This window comes from Bos taurus, chromosome 25 (genome assembly GCF_002263795.3).
Source record: "Bos taurus isolate L1 Dominette 01449 registration number 42190680 breed Hereford chromosome 25, ARS-UCD2.0, whole genome shotgun sequence".
In the NCBI taxonomy this organism is placed as follows: Eukaryota; Metazoa; Chordata; class Mammalia; order Artiodactyla; family Bovidae; genus Bos; species Bos taurus.
This window is the reverse complement of record NC_037352.1, coordinates 33274447-33294052: the sequence shown is the minus strand read 5'-3', so window position 1 is coordinate 33294052 and position 19606 is coordinate 33274447. Positions and strand designations below refer to the sequence as shown.

Here is a 19606-nt window from a genome sequence, read left to right as displayed (position 1 = left end):
AGGCCCTCTTAGACTGACGGGCTTCTGGCTCCTTCCAGCTGCAGGGTTCTGGCAAGGGAGCTATGGCCCCAGTCCAGGGCTAGGAGAATACCAACTGGGGGGTAGGGTGGGCGTGGAGTCTCAGAATGGGAGCCCCCTAAGAAGGGGGACGTGGAACTGGGACTCAAGACAGCTTGGTTCTCAATCCTGGCCCTCGCACTTATCACCAGGCCTTGAGAAAACAGGTTTTCTTCTCAGAACCTCAGTCTCTTCATCTGTAAAATGGGAATAACCATTCCACACATGTTTGTATTTAACTCTGGCTGGGGGTGACAGGTGGAGGCTCTGGGTGGCCTGGTCCTTGAAGGGCAGGGGAGGGGGCAGCCACCGTGAGATCGCACGGATGCCCACTGAGCCTCTCCTCTCGCAGGCTTTGGGCCTGGAGGAGTGGCTGGTGCCGCGGGCAAGGCTGGGTATCCAACGGGGACAGGTAAGGAGAGCCTCACCCCTCCACCAGCCAAATAACTCAGGCTCCAGAAAGCTAGCCTATATCCAGACCCTGGTCTGAGTCTAAAGAAGGACCCTGGTGGGGCAAGGCAGGAAGCTGGGGCAGCTCTCCCAGCCTCTGCTTGCTATATGCCCCACATCCACACCCAGATATGAACCAGTTGGTTTTCTTGGGCCTGGAAGAGACGGGCTCCGGAGATCCCGGGGCACACTTTCCAGGCTCTCCCCTTCCTCTTCCCCCAGGGGTTGGCCCCCAGGCTGCAGCAGCAGCGGCTAAAGCAGCAGCGAAGCTTGGTAAGTACGCCTGGACCCCCTGCCTGCTAGCTGCCAGCCCTCCAGCCTCACCATGCCTATTACCACCGAGAGCGTAGTTATCCCAGATAACTAACCAAGGTGGCCCCTCCTCACCACACTCCTGTTTATCCGGCTGTTTCAATGCCACCCGTTCCTCCCTCCCGCCCTCCATTCATTCCTTCCCCCTGTGCATCCGATCCACCCTCCATCCCTCCATCCATCCACCCACCCCTCCACCCATCCATTCACCCATCCCTCCCTCCTTCGGTCCTTCCTCCCTCCATCCAGCCATGAATCCACCCCTCCCTCTGTCCATCTATCCACCCATTCATCTCTCCATCCATCCATCTACCCATCCCTCCATCCATCTGTTCATCCATCCCTCCATCCTTTCCTCCTCTGTCCCGCCCTCCGTTTCAGAAACCAGGGACAGATAAGGGCTCTGCTGAAGAATGTCAGCACTGTCATGGGGCTCAGGAAGAGGGAGATGTTGCTTCTACCTGGGGATAATCAGGAAGGGTTCTCAGAGAAAATGATATTTGATTCATAGCCTTAAAATATAGGTAGAGAGTTTGCCAGGCGGTTAAAATAGGAAGGAGCAAGCAGAGGGAGTGGGTACAGCAGTGGTTAGAATGATCATTTTAGGTGGTACATGTATGAGCGTTTAAACAGTTTAATAGTTGAGTATCAATTTAATATGTACTATAAAACTTTTAACTAGCTCCTCAAGCCCCGATCCCTTGGCTAGTCGATGTGGCACGGCCTTCCCTCGGCCCATGCATGGGCCGAGTGGGCCCCTGGCGGTTCCCCAGTTCAGAGTTAGATCATGGGGGTGAAGTCTTCACCTTCAGCCCCAGTCCCAAGGGAGCCCCTTCTTGCAGCCATGATGAGATGGAAGATGCCTGCCCACTAGCCCAAGGGGGCGAGAATGTGGAGGGAAGCAGTGAGTTGGAGGCCTGCCACACAGAGGTCCTCCTCCAGGCCCCCAAGGCTGGAGGGGATGGCTGGAATGTGGGAGCAAGAGAGCGGGGCGGCGAGGGGCAGCGAGGGGCTGCGAGAGCCAGGCGGCTGGGCGCTTGGATTACAAACTTGGCCGCGTGTTCGGAACACAGAGAGAGGAAGTCTTGAACATTCTTGCAGGGGCCCCTCTGGCCCGGGGAGCGGCCGCTTGTGGTTTCTCAGTATGTGGCAGTGATTAGGATGGGATTTGTCTGAAAACATACGAGTCACTTAATGAGGCTGTTGAAATGGACACTTTAGGGGTGAGTCAAGGAACAGTGGGGTGGGGGCCCCTTCCCAAGCAGGCCCGGCCGGAGATGCCTGGGCCTCATTCCCAGAGGAGATTGCAGCGGTGAAAACACCAGCGTCCAAGCAGCCTTCCTGCCTGGCTTCAGGAGGGGCCCCTGGGAGCCACCTCTTCACTGTCCCCACTCCAAACAGGTGCTGGAGGAGCCGGAGTTCTCCCTGGCGTTGGCGTCGGTGGTGCTGGCATTCCTGGTGCGCCTGGCGCAATTCCTGGCATCGGAGGCATTGCAGGTAGGGTCCATCCCAGCAGGCGGTGAGGGGTGTCCTTGAGAAGGTCGCAGGGAAAGGGCCTCACCCTCTGCCGCTTTCCCTCCAGGGGTCGGGGCTCCAGATGCTGCTGCTGCCGCCGCCGCCGCCGCTAAAGCAGCCAAATTCGGTGAGTGTCCCCGGAATGGGCAGTGCCAGGGCTGCAGCCAGCCCCAGCCTCAGCATGCACCTTGGAAGGCTCCAGGCCTATAAGGCTGGATGGACTTTGTCTTTGTCCAGCTGGGGCACTGTTCCCCCCCAACCCCCCCAAGCATCATGGTCATGCCTCCTTGCCTCTGTCCAGGAGGCTCTGTCCACTGCTCTGCACTGATTGGCCCAGCGCTGTGGGCAGGGACCCTGCTGACTCCTCCCATTTTACGCCCTGGGCCAATCACAGCTGCTGTACCAACTGCCTGGGCCTAGTAGAGCATTATGAATCTGCTTTAGACATAGTCCTTGCTCTTCCCAGCCACAGATCCAAACAAACCCCTAGAGCTCTGTCGGGGTTCCCTCAGTTCCCTCACCTCCTCTCGGGTGACTTGGATCCACGCAGAGGCTATGCCCCTCAGGCTAGCATCCTGCACACAGGACCTGTGGCTCCTGAAGCTCCCCAAAGTCATGCTCCCAAAGGCCCCCCTGAGGTTCCCACAGGGTCCAGGCCAGAACAGTAATCCTTCCATCCACAGGTGCTGCTGGAGGCTTCCCAGGAGTTGGAGTCCCTGGTGTCGGGGTCCCTGGTGTCGGGGTTCCAGGTGTCGGGGTCCCTGGTGTCGGGGTTCCAGGTGTCGGAGTCCCAGGTGTTGGAGTCCCAGGTGTTGGAGTCCCTGGTGTTGGGGTCCCTGGTGTTGGGGTCCCTGGTGTTGGAGTTCCAGGTATTGGGTGCTCGGATATCATAGGTGGACCAGCTGAGCTTGGCTATGTGTGCACATATGTGTTTGTGTGTGCAAGAGAGAGATGTTAGAAATTATTGCCAAGACTTTCCGATTCTCCTTAACACATCACCCTTCTATCCTTTTCTCTCCATACCCTTGGTCATCTTCTCTCTCTTGGGCTATAATTAACTACTGCCAGCCTCTGATCTTCTTCAATTTACCTTCTGGTTGTCAGTATGCTCCATGTCTTTTTCATCTCTGTGTTCCCAGCCCTTCACAGAATATGTGTTCAGTAAATGGTGGATAGATGGGTGGGTCGGTAGATGGATGGATAGATGTCTGGGGAGATGGATGGATGGATGGATGGGCAAATGGGCAGCTGGGGAAGTAGGTGGACAGCCAGGTGGATGAGTAGGCATATTGATGGATGAGAGAGTGGGTGATGGGTGGATGAATGGAGAGATACAAAGATGGGTGGTTACATGGATGGATAAATAAGATGGGCAAAATAGTGGATGGCAAGATAAATGGGTAGATGAAAAGAGAGATGGATAAGCAGGTGGGGACAATACAAGTGATTAGAATGATGGGTGAATGAATGGATGGTGGATGAGCAGATGAATGGGTGGGTAGAAGGCCAATACAAAATAGATAGTTGGTTAGACATTTAGATGAAAAGATAGATAGGCAGGCGGGTGGATAAATGGATGGATAATGCATGTGTGGGTGGCTGGAGAGCTGAGTGGTTGAGTGGGTAGATTGAGATTGAAAGATAGACAAATGGACAGACATTTGGGAAGGTCAGCAGATGGATGAATGGGTGGCTGGGTAGACAGATGGACAGATGGGTAAGTGGAGATATGAGTGGGTAAATGGATGGACAACCCTGTGTTGGCTCAATAGATAGAAGATGGACTGAAAGACAGAGGGATATATATACATATCCTGAGTGTCCACTCCATTCTCCCCTGAGCATTTGTGTTTCTCTTGGTCTCTCCAGGGGCCGTGTCCCCAGCCGCAGCTGCTAAAGCAGCAGCCAAAGCAGCCAAATTCGGTGAGTGCCAAGCGGATAGCTCCGCCCCGCCCTGTTCTGGCCTTTACTTGGACTCCAGGACCCTCATCTTCTACTCCCCATTGTGCAGCCCAGAGAAGAGGAGGGACTTGCCCAGGGCCACACAGCAAGTCACTGGCAGAGCTGGGACTTGGACCTGTTGGGCCTCAGGACGATGTGTCCCCCAGGTGTCTCCCACCATGAGGCCAAGGGACTGAGTAATAGTGGAGTCCCAGTATGTCATTCCCAGTGGAGACAGTGTCCCTGACCTCCCTGTCCTGGCCAGGACCCACTCAGAGGAGAGCCTCAGCCTGGCGGAGGATAAGACTGCACAGTCCGCCCATCACCAACAAAGAGACCCTTCCCCAACTGCTCAGAGAAGAGAGGGGCTGGGGACACACTAGGGGGTGTCAGTAGGGAGGGAATTGGTGGGGCTCAGGCATCTCATGGTTTCCTGTCCTTCATGGACCAGACTTGGGGGGAGGCTCGCATCCTGTCCCCCATCCAGCATCCCCCAGAGCCTGCCCCAGCCTCTCCCACTAGACCCTTTACCACTTGATTCTCTTCCCTCTGCAGGGGCCAGAGGCGGAGTGGGAGTTGGAGGCATTCCCACATTTGGGGTTGGCCCTGGGGGCTTTCCTGGCATCGGAGACGCAGGTATTCTAGGAGCTGGCCTTTCCCGTGAGCCTTAGCTCCATGAAGGCAGGTGGTGGGGGGTGGTGGGGACAGGGAAAGGGATGGAGGCTCATCTTCTGTCGGGCTATGGGAGGCTGGGGAGGGTAGACTGAGCTCTGGGAACTCAGGGAAGACGTGGGGGAGAGCACAGGGTGGGCCTCCGGTGCCCTTGGGGCAGGTGCACTGTCAGCACAGCCCAGCTGAGATCCAGCAAGGTTTCTGAATCTCTTTCTTTCTCGATTCCTCGTAGCAGCAGCTCAGGCAGCTGCCGCCGCCAAGGCAGCCAAAATCGGTAAGTGCCCCAGCCCTGCGTTCCCTGCCCCCTCCGCCTCCCCTCCTCCCCCTACTCCTCCCCCCACGGCCAAGCCCTGCCCCCTCCCCTCCACAGCCAGGCTCTCCTGTGGGGGCCAAGGCTCAAAAATCAGAGCAACCTCATACTCTTGGCCTCTGGGGCCGAAAAGGCCTGGGTTAAGTCAGAAGCCCCTGGCCCCATTTTCCAAAGCCACAGTGAACATTTCTGGCCTTTGCAATTGCCCACTGTTGGGGTCATTGGTACCTGGCTCATCATCCCCCATCCCACACCAGTGAGTTAAAGGTGCCCAGATGATACCCGGCCACGATGCAACCCCCACCTCCACCCTCGGCTCCCCCAAGAAGAGGGTGCTTCAAGGGCAAAGCTGGATGCTCTTCCTCACTCCAGGTGCTGGGGGAGTAGGAGCCCTGGGAGGGCTGGTGCCAGGCGCCCCAGGAGCAATACCAGGCGTGCCAGGTGTTGGAGGGGTGCCAGGTGAGCTGTGTCCCAGCCCAGACGTGGGTTTGGTTTATCTCATTGAAGGGGCCCTGGAATTGATGTAGATCAAGGGTCCCATTTTACAGATGGCAAGACTGAGCCCAGAGACAGGGGTAGAGAAAAAGGGATTTCCCATACTTTGAAGGGAAGTGTCTCCATGGGATTCCAGATCGCTGAGTGAACCCAGAAAGTCTCCTCCCTGCCCTCAGGGATGCTCAGGATGTCAGCCTGAGAGCCAGCAGAACTCCGCTTGGCTGGGGTTTGGGGAGACCTCATTCATCCCTCACCCCACGGGGCCTTTCTGCTTTCTGATCGGGTGGGAGGGCCTGTGTTAGTCTCTGTTTACCGGCACTCTTTCTCCAGAGGGAGGAAATGAGATTAACTTACAATCCTCCTTGTCGGTTTGTGGTTTTTTTCCCCACCAGAAGATTTCTCTTCTGCATTTCTTCTTCTTTCTGGGCGGGGGGAGGGACATTCCTCTCTTGCGTTTCTCCCCAAGAAATGAGCCGTTTCCTCCAATAGCCACAGAGTCAGAGCTGCTTCTCAGGGAGACGGCATGCCCAGAGCGGCTGGCGGGCCATCACAGTGCGGGCCTGGGAGAGGGGGCAGTTCCCGAGATGTGGACTCCACGAAGTCTTTCTACCATGGGGGATGGAAGAGAGAGGGGAGGGGTGCTGGGGACGGCTCCGGATCCTTAATCTTCGCCTTTCCAGGGGTCGGGATTCCAGCAGCTGCAGCCGCCAAAGCTGCCGCCAAAGCCGCCCAGTTTGGTAAGAGTTGTTGTTTTGTCCCTCAGTCGTGTCCAGCTCTTTGCAGACCCACGGCTGCGGCCCGCCAGGCTTCTCTGTCATGGGATTTTCCTAGGCAAGAATACCGGAGTGGGTTGCCATTTCCTTCTCCAGGGGGCCTTCCCGACCCAGGGATGGAACCCACATCTCCTGCATTGGCAGATGGATTCTTTACCACTGAGCCACCTGGGAAGCCCCCTGCCAATTCTGCCTCCGAGCCTGATCCCAGAGCACTGCTCTCTCATATCTCTGCTTTGGAGTCTGACAGCACCCCTCTCCAACGTGATCTCTCCAAGCTGTCACATTCTGGGCCTGGGCCTTCCTCAAAGGTCTCGGCCCATCCAAGCACTTTGAGGGATGGGAGCGAAGTTTCTGAGCAGGAAGACAAAGAGAGAAGAGATGCCGGAGAGCCCTCCAGCACCCACCCCTACCCTTCCCACAGCCCTTGCTGCCTTCCGGTCCAGCTGGGGCCTTGCCCCATTTCTGGAGCCAACGCTGGGCTTCTCTGAGCTCCTGCCCACCCTGAGCGACAGCAGGGCTCTCACTCCCTGACCAGGCTCTGCATCTCCTGCTTCAGCCGGGGGCCACCCTGGCAGCCCCAGGCTCCCACACCCTCCTGAATACGGCACAGCCAAACAGCTCACTTTAGAGCCCAGCTGCGTGCCAGAGAAATCTTAACCTCAGGTCTGTTTAATCGCTGAGTCGTGCCTGATTCTTTGTGACCCCATGGACTGTAGCCCACTAGGCTCCTCCGTCCATGGGATTTCCCAGGCAAGAGTACTGGAGTGGGTTGCCATTTCCTTCTCCAGGCGATCTTCCCAACCCAAGGATCGAACCCACGTCACCTACCTTGACAGGCAGCTTCTTTGCCACTGAGCCACCAGTGATTCCTAAACTCAGATACAGCAACTCATGTTTGTAAAACTACTATTTGCTGAGAGTTTCCCTGGTGGCTCAGACAGTAAAGAATCTGACTGCAATGTGCGTTCCATCTCTGGGCCAGGAGTCTCCCTCCTGTTTTCTTGTTGGGAAATTCCATGGCCAAAGGAGCCTGGTGGGCTACAGTCCATGGGGTCACAAAGAGTCAGGCATGACTGAGCTACTAACACTTTCAGCGTTTGCTGAGGTAATCCTTACACCAGCCTTATGAGATCGGTTCTGTTGCACCCATTTTGCAGATGTGGAAACTGAGTCTCCAGGAGCTTAAGTATCTTGCCCATACTCACGTAGCTAAATGGTGGCTGAGCTGAGCTTTGAAGCCAGGCCTGCCTGTCTTGCCAAACTCCCTTTACTACACGTTGTTGCAGTTGTTTAGCTGCTGCATGAGTCTGCCTGTATCACCCTCAGAGTCTCAAAGGGGTCCCTGGAACTCCAAAAGTTGAGCTCCTGATCTTGCACAGACCTCTTATTAGGGATGAAGAAGCTGAGGCCCATCAAGAGAAAGTAACTTGCCCAAGGTCACACAGCAAGTCTGTGCCCAGCTGGAGCAAGGATCCAGGGTTCCTGACCCCCCAGCCCGCTGCTCTTTCCGTCAGCTTCTGTCCTCCTTGGTTAGGATTCGGTTAAGGACTGGCTCTGCTCGCTTTTGCAGGATTAGGCCCTGGAGTCGGCGTGGCTCCCGGCGTTGGCGTGGTTCCTGGCGTCGGTGTGGTTCCCGGTGTCGGCGTGGCTCCCGGCATTGGCCTGGGCCCCGGTGGTGTCATAGGTAAGCCGTGTGAATAAGTGGGCCTGAGTGAGGGTGCTCTGAATCCTCCATGGGTGCCGTCCTTAAACCTCATCCTCTTCCCTACAGGAGCAGGGGTCCCAGCTGCAGCCAAGTCTGCTGCTAAGGCCGCCGCCAAAGCCCAGTTCCGTGAGTGTCCTGCCTGCCTTCTCGGTCTGGTGTGACCCCAGCCTGAGCTGGGTCCCTGGACACGCAACCTCTCAGACCTGCCCTCCAGCTTCCCGAGGCCCCCCAGGCGGCAGACATGGGCATTAGAAACAGATTTAGCATAAGGGAGACCCGCGTTCGTGTCCTGAGCCCCACACCAGCCGAGTGACCTCTGATGTCCCTGTGTGGTACCGAGGGTACATGCCAGGGAGGCTTGTTAGGGGAATCAAATGAGTTCATTCAAGAGGGAGGGACAGGACGTGAGGATGAAAAGGGAAGCAGTGTCCAGCGTGTGCAGCCGGTCTGGGGAGGGGCTGGACTTGGCGGTCAGTGTGAGTTTTAGGAGAACTGGTGGCGGTGTAGAGGGAAGATGAAAGGGATAGGGGCCCCTGCAAGAGACTGGGCCCCTTCTCCTGGGCCCTGACTCAGCTTCCTGGGCAGGACACCCCCAAAAGGGCCTGTTTCCTGCCTGCCGCTGTCACCCTACCCCCCCATCTCCCGCAGGGGCTGCTGCTGGCCTTCCCGCTGGTGTTCCTGGCCTTGGAGTGGGCGTTGGAGTTCCTGGCCTTGGAGTGGGCGTTGGTGTTCCTGGCCTTGGAGTCGGGGCCGGAGTTCCTGGACTTGGGGCAGGTAAGGGGCCTTCTGGGGGCTGAAGAGCAATGCTCCCCGAGCCCAAAGGAGGCAGGGCTCTCTCCCCAACACGTCCTCCAGCACTCTCGCACCGAGGCGTGTGATACATGCTCTGTTAGATCCTCCTGAGCAGTCCGAGACAACTGGGATAAGAGGTAGGGGAAAGGCCAGGTGAAGGGCTCCAAGCTGAAAGGAAGCCCACCGCCCAAGGAAGGAGGCTGGGGGTCCCTGGGGTCAGTGGAAGTGGTTGGGCCCACCTAGCTCCCCTTCAGCAGTGTGTGGAGGAAAGGGGGCCACGGGGAACTCTAGTTCTTCATCTTCTAGTTACATCAGCCTCAGACAGACCATGCTGGTCCTCGAGGAGCCAGCAGAGGATAGAATGGAAAGAGGAGGCACAGTTAATCCCTCAAGCACCCCCAGACCAGACTGGTAGAGACACAGTTAGATACCAGAGCTCTGTCCCTGGCCCAGTGAGCTCCTAGCTATGAAGCCACGGCTTCAGGGCTTTGAGAGAAACAAAGAAAGCTGAGGAAGTCAAGGAGGGCTCCCTGGAGGAAGCAGAACTCCCAGGCACAGAGCTCAGCTACTGACCTCCCCAACTCTTCCTTTTGCCCTTTTCCCCAGTACCTGGAACCCTGGCCGCAGCTAAAGCAGCCAAGTTCGGTAAGAGCCCCTCAACCCACCACCCACAGTGGTTGATACCCTTGCTGCCCCACCATCCCTGATAACACCTGGTCACCTGTCTCCTCTCCCCCTGGGCCAGGACCCAGTGCCTACAGCCTACATCACAGGGCTGTGATGGTCAGCGTGGAAAAAGGCAGTTTCTAGGACACATTAATGACAGCTCAGCAGACTCCGGCTCCCACCCACTAAATGCCTAGCGTGCCTACAGCCCCAGGACAACCCAAACCGCCCCTCACGTTTCCAGCCCCCCGGGGGGGCAGTTCCATGTTGGTGAGGACCATGGTCGTTAAGGCCCCTCAGACCATGACAGTTTCATGGGGCCCAAGGCCAGGGAGGGACCAGGGCTGATGTCCCAGCAAAGCCAGGACTCCTCATCTGGGCCCCTGCCTTGCTGTCAGCAGGACCGTGCCCGCCACGAGGACGTGGCAGGCCTGCCTGCCCCCACCCCCCGACACTTGGCACCTAGGCAGCCCCAGCCTGGCCAGACCCATGCTGTCTGTGTCCCCCTGCATTCCGGCCTCCTAGGATCTGGGCCGGGGCCTCTGCCAGGGAACTGCCAACCAGGTCTGGCCGGTCCACTTGGGGCCACTTTCCACCTTGGAAAGTGTTCCATCCGTGGCGGGCCTGGTAACCCACAGGCCTCTCTCCTGTTCCTTGCTGGCGGCCCTGCTGGTCTGAGCTCGACAGCCATTGCCAGGGAAACGGAGCAGCTAAGGGCTCTGGCTCCCAAGTCATTTCCTGCCCTTGAAGCCATGAGCACATTGCTTAACTTCTGCTGTGCTTCAGTTTTCTCATCTGCAAAATGGGGCTAACGGTACCTACCTTCCTTGCTGCCTGAAACAATAAGCCGGCTAACGAGCATGAAGCACTGACCATGAGTGTGCCCCTAAAGCACTAGCTGTAACTCCTGGCAGCTCTGTACTGGACAGTGGTTCACACTCAGAGGGCCTTCACACAGAGAGCGTCCTCTCACTCTCCAAACACTTGTAGGTGAACAGGGAAAGGATCGTCATCCCCTTTAGGGTCAGAGAGGTGACAGCTCTGATGAGCAAAGAAACCAGAATTCAAACCCAGGGCTGTCAGGGCCTGAGACTAGTCCTCCACCCTTGGCAGCTCGTGGCCACAGCCACCACTGGGACCACCCGCGGCTCCCAGTGCCGGCCTGGGAGGAAGGAGAGGAGGTGGGCAGGTCAGGGATCAAGACGGGGTCTGCCTTTGTCCAGTGGGTCAGGGCAGAGCCGGGACTCAGACCCGTGTGTCTGGGAATGGACCTCTGTCCTCTGCTCCTTCCACTGGGTCACGTGGCCTTCACCACCTGTCTACTTGCCTAGTGACCTTGGGGTGGGGAAGCCTCGTCCTTCAGAAGGGGGGGAAGGACTGACTTTCCGCCCTCTCTCCACAGGACCAGGAGGGGTCGGGGCCCTTGGAGGGGTTGGAGATCTTGGTGGAGCCGGCATTCCAGGTGGTGTGGCAGGTGAGTTGAAACCCCATGAAGCCTTGAGCACATTGCTTAACCTCTGCTGTGCCTCAGTTTTCTCATCTGTGAAATGGGGCTAATGGTACCTACCTTAGTGGAAACCCCAGGATGGGCTGGGCATTGAGGGAGACTGACCTGTGGAGACTCCCTCCCTGAGCTCCCTCTGTGTCCCCAGGAGTCGGACCTGCTGCCGCGGCCGCCGCCAAAGCTGCCGCCAAAGCCGCCCAATTTGGTGAGCACGGGTGTGAGGTGGGAGCTGCCCTGGGAGTTGGGGTGGAGGGTGTCTGACTACATGCCATGAAGCATATATTCCTGGCCTGCTCCCCAAGGCCTTCAGGGGCATTGTCTCTGGGGGTCCAGCCCACCTCCTGGCCCCACCAGCCCTCCAAGGCCCTTGGGGGCCCAGGCTCCACATGGGACCTGGGATGATAGCCCCACCCCTCTGCGGACAGAGCCAGCTGCTCTCACTTTCAGGGTTTAATACACAGCTCTCTCCACAGGCCTGGGGGGAGTCGGAGGCCTGGGAGTTGGTGGGCTTGGAGCTGTCCCAGGGGCTGTGGGCCTTGGAGGTAAAGTGTGTTCTGGAATCAGTGAACGAATGGCGTGGGATGTGTGTCTGTGTTTGCATACACGGGCACATACTGAAGTGACTTAGCAGCAGCAGCAGCAGCCTATATGAATGAGATAGAGACTGACTTTCTTTCCCATCTGGCCATACCTTGCTGAGGCGGTCCTCTTTGCCTGGACCCTGCCCACACTTTATCAGCAACTCAAGATTATACTGAGCCCTCCCCCCTTCTCTGGGCTCGTGCAGCATTTGGAGGGGCCCCAGTGGCTCAGCGGGTAAAGAATCTGCCTGCAATGCAGAAAACATGGGTTTGATCCCTGGGTCGAGACGATCCCCTGGAGGAGGAAATGGCAACCCACTCCAGTATTCTTGCCCGGAAAATCCCACGGACAGAGGAGCCTGGCGGGTTACAGTCCATGGGGTCACAAGGAGTCGGACACGACTGAGCGACTGAGCACAGGGCAGGCTTAGAGAGGGCTGCCCCTTGCAGTTGGATGTCCCAATCTCTCCCTCTCCTCTCTCTTTCAATCCGCCCAACCACCTCCAGTGGGAGTTCAGAGAAGGGAAGCAAAGCCTGGAGGAAAATCCCTTTCCCAAAGTCTCTGCCATCGTGGTGGACCTTGTGTTAACGTCTCTGTCTCTCTCGGGTCATCGTTGTGTCTCTGACCCAGCCTGAAGTTTCTTACCCCGTGTGCTCCACAAGTCTGGTCACACAGTAGGAGCTTAATAAAGATTTCTGGAAAGATGGATGGATGGAGGCGGGGTGGAGGCATGGTGAAAGCATGAGTCAGTGGGCAGGGGCAGATCGATGGCAGTGGTCAGGAGGAGGACACGACTCTGGGAGGGAGGAGATATTCCTAAGCCCTCCTGCTCCCCATCTTTCCAGGTGTGTCTCCAGCTGCAGCTGCTAAAGCAGCCAAATTCGGTGAGTTACTCCCACAGCCCCCCCGAGCCCAGGCCTGCAAGCTGCCTATACCCCACCCTCACTGCCCTGTCCACGAACCAGCTCAGGCCTCAGTCCTGTTCACAATACCTGTGAAGGATCCTTCCTGGAAATCACGTCCCAGACCCTGGAGGGGATGCTCAGGGCCCCTTACGCTGTGCCTCATCCCGACCCCCATCTGCCCTCTTCTCAGGTGCCGCTGGCCTCGGAGGTGTCCTAGGAGCTGGCCAGCCGTTCCCAATTGGAGGTAGGGGCCACCTCTGCTGTGAGATCCGCAGCTGAGCCTGGCTGGCTAGCAGCAGGGACTCCAGGGCTGTATCAGCACAGGGAACCAAGAGAGAGGGCGGAGGGGACAGTCCGGGAAAGGCCGCAGGGTTGGGGGGACATGTGGGCCTCAGACACCAGGCTGATGAGACTTTGTTAAGAAAGCTGTTTTGCCAGTGGGGGAGGGGCAGTGGGAGGAGGGGATCTTAGGCGGAGAGGAGTAGGTGGCCAGGCCGTGGTGGGTCCCAGGGTCCCACCCCACCCCACCCCACACCACCCCACGCCCCCACACCCCCACGCCAACCCCAAACCCCTCCTGCAGGAGTCGCAGCAAGGCCTGGCTTCGGACTCTCTCCTATTTTCCCAGGTACGGCCAGGAGCCCCAGCCCTCCTCTTCCCCTGCCCAGAAGGGCTGAGCCAGGCTACAGACTGGGGGGCCCCCTACATCTTTAGATAGTACAGATCTGGGCCTCCTCTTCTTCTCTTCCTCCCGTGCAACATCAGGGAGCATCGGATTTTACAAAACATCATGTTCAGATGAGACAAACTGAGGTTCAGAGAGGATCCAGGGTCACACAGTCACTGGCAGGGCCCCCCACACCCCAGCCCAGAACTGGGCCCCTCTCAGACGAGGCCCACGCTGCCGGGGAGGGCTTGGTGGGCTTCTTAGAGGCGCGCACCCTCACCACCCCTCTGCTTGCCTTGCAGGTGGAGCTGGGGGCCTGGGAGTTGGTGGTGAGTCTACCAATCTCACAAGTCGGGGCCTCATTTCAAGCAGGGCCCTGAGCTCCTTCGCAGTGTGGGGCGGGGAGGGTCCATCCTATTGAGGGAACGGTTAGTGCAGCCACAGCCCTAGGCTGGCCTTCTGGTGTGGGGGCTTGATGGAGCCCATGGGAGAATCACAGAAGCTGAAAAGGCCAGCCTTGGGGTGTGGGGACCCCAATTCCTAGAGCTCCCAGCCTGGCACTTGACTGGGCATCAGGAGTGAGACGGGGATCTGGGTCACCCCAGGTCTTAGGGTCTAACCAGAGAGGTTGACGAGGTCTCATAGAAGAGGAAAGATATTGTTGGGTAAGAACAGGGCCTATTCAAGCAGGTGGTCAAGGAGGCCGAGCCTGGAGCCCCTCGGCTGGGGGGTGAGGCTGTCCCTGGGAAATGTGGCCTGGGGTCTGACTGTGGTGGGAGGGGCTGCCACAGAGCTGGTCAGACCTCCAGAGGCTGCAAGGAACGAGGCTGGGCGGGAGGGTCAGGCTGGGGGCAGAGAGGCCTTCGGAACCTGCTGCTACAGGCGCATGGGTGCGGGCTAGTGGGGCGGGCTGGTAGAGGTGGGGAAGCCTGGCCACCTCCCCAACCCCCTGCCTTCCCTCCACAGGCAAACCTCCCAAGCCCTTCGGAGGGGCCCTGGGAGCCCTGGGATTCCCAGGTGAGTAGACTCTGCCCCTGGAAGAGGGCAGGGTGGGGGGACAGGCTGGAGCTGCTGTCTCCAAAACAGATCCTCAGAGCTGAGAGTGGGCCAGGGACCCTCCTGGCTCTCCCAGGCCAGGCCTGGCAAGCCCTCCCTGCCTGGTACCCACACCCCGACTCCTGCAGGGAGAAGCCGAGAGAAAGAAAAGGTGGGGGGAGGAGGAAGGACTGGGAGGGACAGAGGAGGAGAGAGAGGATGGAGGTGACAGGGAGCCCTGGTGTCAGGGAACTGGAGGGTAGACCCTGCAGGGGTCCTGGAGCCACGCCCTTGCTCCAAGGGGCAGACATGTGTCTGGCAGTGTCTGATCACCACCCTCAAGGCCTCTCCCAAGATGCCTGAAAGGGACTCAGAAAAGCCCCAGCTCCACCCTGGCAGTCGCTCAGGCTTTGGATCCCCTTCCACCCGCACCTGCTTCCCACCGCCCCCCCCCCTCACCCTGAGACGAGGCAGCCCAGGGAGGAACAGAGGCCAGAGCAGTCTGACCTCATTAAAGGCGCCCAGCTCTCAGTCAGGCACCAGCTGGTGCTTGCGGCCCATGACCCTACTTGCTTTCTTTCCCAACAAACACCCTGGATGAGCTCTGCAGAGATATGGTGTCTCTACCACTAGGCAGCTCGCTGCCACCAGGTGGCGGTAACGAGCCACACCTTGCTCCTGCAGGGGTAGGCGCTAGTCCAGGCCCCACGACCGACCCTGGTGGCTTGATGATTTGAAACAAGGTTAACCAGTCAGATCCTCCCCAGGAGAGGGCAAGAGCCCTGCTACCATCCACTTGCCCAGTGGGAGTTTGCACAATGAAAGGGCGCGGAGTTTGGCCTGGGGTGGTGGCCAGGCTTCCGCCTGGCTTCCTGGAGCCTCTGTTTCCCGTGGTGATAATGCGGATGTGAGAAGAGCTTGGAGTTGGGCAGAGTGGGCAAGGGCTTGAGCACCAGCGGCCAGGACTGACTGGGGGGCGTGCCTCCCCTGCACCCAGGTGGGGCCTGCCTGGGGAAATCCTGTGGCCGGAAGAGAAAGTGAGCTTCCCGGGACCCCTGACTCACGACCTCATCAACGTTGGTGCTACTGCTTGGTGGAGAATGTAAACCCTTTGTGACCCCACCCCCCTTTCCCATGCCCCCTCCTAAGTTCCCACCCCGGGTGGGAACAGGGCAGGCCGGGCGGCCTTGGAAATCCACAGGGCAAGGAGGCAAGAGAGTGGTGGCCAAGTGGGCCCCGGGAGGCCCCCCCTCCTTCAGAGGCAAGGGGTGGGTGGGCTTGGCCCCCTGCCCCGACGCCCTTCCCGCCCAGGAACTCCCCCTTCACACACTCTCCATCTCTAGGGGAACTTGGTGCTACATGCTGGTGCTCTGACTCTTCCTGCGGGGAGGGAGGAGGGAAGGGCAGCCCCTTAGGGACCCCCCCTCCCTGGGGCTCCTCTGAAGATGGTGCAGACACTTCCTGGGCAGTCTCGCCTCCCCCTGCCCACCAGGACCCACCTCTGGCTGCAGTCCAGTTGGTACCCAAGCATCGAAACCCTCACGCTGGATTGGGTCACACCATCTCTTGGCCTCCTTGGCCCCCCTTTCCCCGACCCATTGCTGTTCCCTATGTCCGAAGACTCCCCCCGCCCCCATATTGGGAACAGCCCTCTTGCTCTTGTGGAATTCATCCGCCCATCTGTCCATCCGTCCGTCCATCCTTGTCCTGGTTTGGCCGCCCGGCACCCCTAGCTGGCTGGGCACCCCCACCATCGACTTGGTTAACCTGTCATGGCAGCCTGGGCCCAGCCTCCACCCCATCGCACACACCCCTACGAAGGGGCCCCGAGCCTCTGGGTGTGAAGAGCTGTACCAGCTGGGGCCGCAGGAATCTCCGCCCAAACCTGGATCTCCCCCCACGCAGTACTGTATCCCCGTCCCCTCCTCGAGCCACTGTACTTCAGAGCATTTCTCCCCCGCCCCGCCCATCTCTATGTGTCTCGCTGTGATAGATCAATAAATATTTTATTTTTTGTCCTGGACATTTGGGGATTATTTTTGATTGTTGATGTTCTTTCATTTTACTTGTGTGGTTTATTGGAAAAAAACAAACAAACAAACAAAAAACCTTTCTTTTTTCTGATCTGGGGAGCTATATCCCCTTTAGAAAATTCATTTTAATCACTTTGGTATAGCTCTGGATGAAACATACATTTAAAAAAAAAAAGAATTAACTGCTTCAGAAAAGACTAATAAATGAAAACATTTTAAAGGAAACTGTGTCTTGGCCTCCTTTGTAAGCTCTCATCTGCCTTCAGTTGCCGGTCCAGGTAGGGAACAGGGCTCAGGGAAACTCGGGGAAACTTGGGTCTTCCCAAGTGGCGCTTAGGTAAAGAATCTACCTGCCAATGCAGGAGGTGCAAGAGACGCACATTCGATCCCTGGGTCAGGGAAGATCCCCTGGAGAAGGGAATGGCAACCCACTCCAGTTTTCTTGCCTGGAGAATCCCATGGACAGAGAAGCCGAGTGGGCTACAGACCATGGGGTCGCAAAGAGTCAGACACGACTGAGCGACTAACACTTTCACTCTACCAAAATCATCTGCCATTGACTTCTGGTGAAAGGATCCTTCTTCAAGTTCAGCCTGTCCTTTAAAAATGATAATCCCTTTTAGGGGAAGCAGGGAAGCCAGTCTGACGCACTCATCCCTCCGAGGAGATGGGCTCACCCAGACACACGTTCCCCAGCCCTCACCCCTCAGACCCAAGTCCTTGGCCTCTGGATGCTGTGGCTGCAGCTGGATGAGCGGAGGAAACAAAAATGACCCTTCTGTCCAGACCAAACCTTGACCTTAGTGAACAGCCAAGAGAGAAGAAATGGTCCAGCCGAAGAAAAACAGGAGCATGCTTCCCTCTCAACGCTCCCTCCCTGTCACACCTGGCATAAGGCACCACTTTGCTTCCTGACAAATTATAAAGAGGGACACCCTGCTGGCTCAACAGGAGACTGAGTACCACCCTTGACTGCACCCATTCCCCAGGGCCGTCCCCCTCCCCTCGGGCCACTCATCCATCTGATGCGCCCTCCCGGAGCCCACCCCTCCCTTCTAGAGCACTCTGGGTACCAGATTCCAAACTCCCCTCCCCAAACCACCAAGTCCACGTCCAGGGCCCGTATGGGCTAGTGTCCGTCCTCCCCAGAGACAACCCCAGGGCCAGTGGGCACCCGGGGAAGCCACAAGGGTGGCAAGGAGGAGCTGTGTTGGGAGTGCAGGTGGGGTCTGCCCGTGTAGACGCTAGTATCCGCACATCTGAGAACAAGGGCCCTCACGCTGCCAGGAGTCTGGCTGGAAAGACACGGGTGTGGGGCGATGCTCAGGGACCCAGTTCCAGAGGACAGCAGAGCGCAGGAAGCAATTTACCAGGCGGAGAATAGTGCAGAGAGTAGGGAGGATCAGGCCTCTCAGGGAGGAAGAGCAGCCCCGTGAAGGCCCGCAGTGCCTGGCCGGAGCGGCCAGAGCCCAGGAAAAACGGAGGATGGGTCAGAAGGGGGTAGGGGTGCGTTCGCAGAGACCGCAAGGGGCTGCGGTGACCATCAGTGAGGAGGGACAACCTGCCCAAGAGCAGTGGCAAACGAGATCGATTCATCACTTATTTGTTCATCGAAAAGATCCCTTGCTCATTACTCCACAAGCTCTCCAGACTCTGAAATTTGGCCGGCTCCAGCATTCAGCCCTGGGGGCCCCCTGCTGTGGTTTCTCATAATTTATGACTTTAAATACCATGTACGCATTAGCAATTCCCAAACTGATACCTCCAGCACAGACCTCTCCCCTGAACTCTGGACCTGCACGTTCACAGCCAGTTCCTAACATCCCCACCTGAAAGTCTCATAACCCTGAGTGGCATGGGTTCCCCCCTCCCACCCCCACCATAACCTGCTCCCCTCTGCCCCTCGGCACCTTCCCCATCTCAGTTCCAGGGGTTCAGGCTGCAGCTTAGGAATCCTCCTCTCCTCCCATTTCACACACCAGATTCACCAGCAAACCCCAGGGCACCACCTTCAGAGGGTGACCAGGGTCCAACCACCCCTCCCAACCTCCAGGGTCCAGGCCCTGGTCCACAGCAACTCTTGCCTAGACAACAGACACAGCTTCCAGACTGGGCTTCCCCATCCTGACCTGGCTCCTTTTCAGCCTTCGCTTCACACAGCAGCCAAAACAATCCTTTTAAAACGTAAAGTCAGCTCAGGTCATGCATCTGCTCAAAATCCTGCAGCGGCTGCCGTCTGCCCAAGCCAGAGGCCCGTCCATGGCCGAGGAGCCTCTTAACTGAGTTAGACCAGCTGTTCTGATCTTGCATCCTGCTACCTGGCCCCCTACCAGCCACCCAACTACCCTGCCCTCTCCCCATTCCTCGCGGGCAGAGGCCACCCCATCTCCGGCCAGCACCTCTGCTGTCTCCCTTGCCCAGAACGTCCTTCCCTCTGCTATCGACGTGCTTGGCACCCTCACCTCCTTCAGGTCTTGACTCAAATGTCACCTTCTCAGAAGGTGCTCCCCTGACCCTGTTTCTGAAATTGCAAACTCTAGGGAATTCCCTGGTGGTCCAGGGGCTTCCCTGGTAACTCAGCTGGTAAAGAATCCCCCTGCTGTGCGGGAGACCCCAGTACAATTCCTGGGTCAGGAAGATCTGCTGGAGAAGGGATAGTATTCTTGGGCTTCCCTGGTGGCTCAGCTGGTAAAGAATCCGCCTGTAACGTGGGAGACCCGGGTTTGCCCTGGGTTGGGAAGATCCCCTGGAGAAGGGAGTGGCTACCCACTCCAGTGTTCTGGCCTGGAGAATTCTATGACTTGTACAGGCCATGGGGTTGCAAAGAGTCAGAGATGGCTGAGCGGCTTTCACTTTCTTTTCCAGTGGTTGGGGCTTCCCAGGTGGCGCTAGTGGTAAAGAACCCACCTGCCAAAGCAGGAGACATGAGTCCGGCATGACTGAAGCAACTGAAGTGGTTAGGATTCCTGACTTTCACTGCTGAGGGCAAAGGTTCAGTCCCTGATTGGGGATTTCGAGCTATACCTTCCTCCAACACTAGGCCCTGCCTTCTCTTTCTCCAAGCACCCGTGACCAACACCCACTGTCATGTCGCGACATAACACAGCACACTTTGTTGTTGTCGTTTAGTCATTAAGTCGTGCCCGACTCTGCGATCCCATGGACTGTAGCCCGCCAGGCTCCTTTGTC

At 57.8% G+C, this 19606-nt stretch overlaps 1 protein-coding gene across 12 annotated transcripts in view; it reads left to right on the top strand.

Annotated features, from left to right (window-relative positions):
- ELN (elastin) overlaps nucleotides 1-16642 on the top strand; it is a 33054-nt gene extending 16412 nt beyond the window's left edge. For 2 of the 12 annotated variants that reach the window (XM_024984635.2, XM_010819614.4), the window contains 23 exons: nucleotides 410-469; nucleotides 730-780; nucleotides 2221-2316; nucleotides 2402-2461; nucleotides 3018-3203; nucleotides 4204-4257; nucleotides 4831-4911; nucleotides 5183-5221; nucleotides 5630-5716; nucleotides 6433-6489; nucleotides 8099-8212; nucleotides 8300-8359; nucleotides 8882-9007; nucleotides 9632-9670; nucleotides 11094-11165; nucleotides 11344-11400; nucleotides 11669-11737; nucleotides 12623-12661; nucleotides 12873-12926; nucleotides 13266-13310; nucleotides 13652-13678; nucleotides 14316-14366; nucleotides 15382-16407. In XM_024984635.2, the coding sequence (XP_024840403.1) occupies nucleotides 410-469; nucleotides 730-780; nucleotides 2221-2316; nucleotides 2402-2461; nucleotides 3018-3203; nucleotides 4204-4257; nucleotides 4831-4911; nucleotides 5183-5221; nucleotides 5630-5716; nucleotides 6433-6489; nucleotides 8099-8212; nucleotides 8300-8359; nucleotides 8882-9007; nucleotides 9632-9670; nucleotides 11094-11165; nucleotides 11344-11400; nucleotides 11669-11737; nucleotides 12623-12661; nucleotides 12873-12926; nucleotides 13266-13310; nucleotides 13652-13678; nucleotides 14316-14366; nucleotides 15382-15425 (1568 nt within the window). In that variant the 3' untranslated portion in view covers nucleotides 15426-16407. 12 annotated transcript variants of the gene reach the window in all.
- The last annotated feature ends 2964 nt before the right edge of the window (nucleotides 16643-19606 follow it).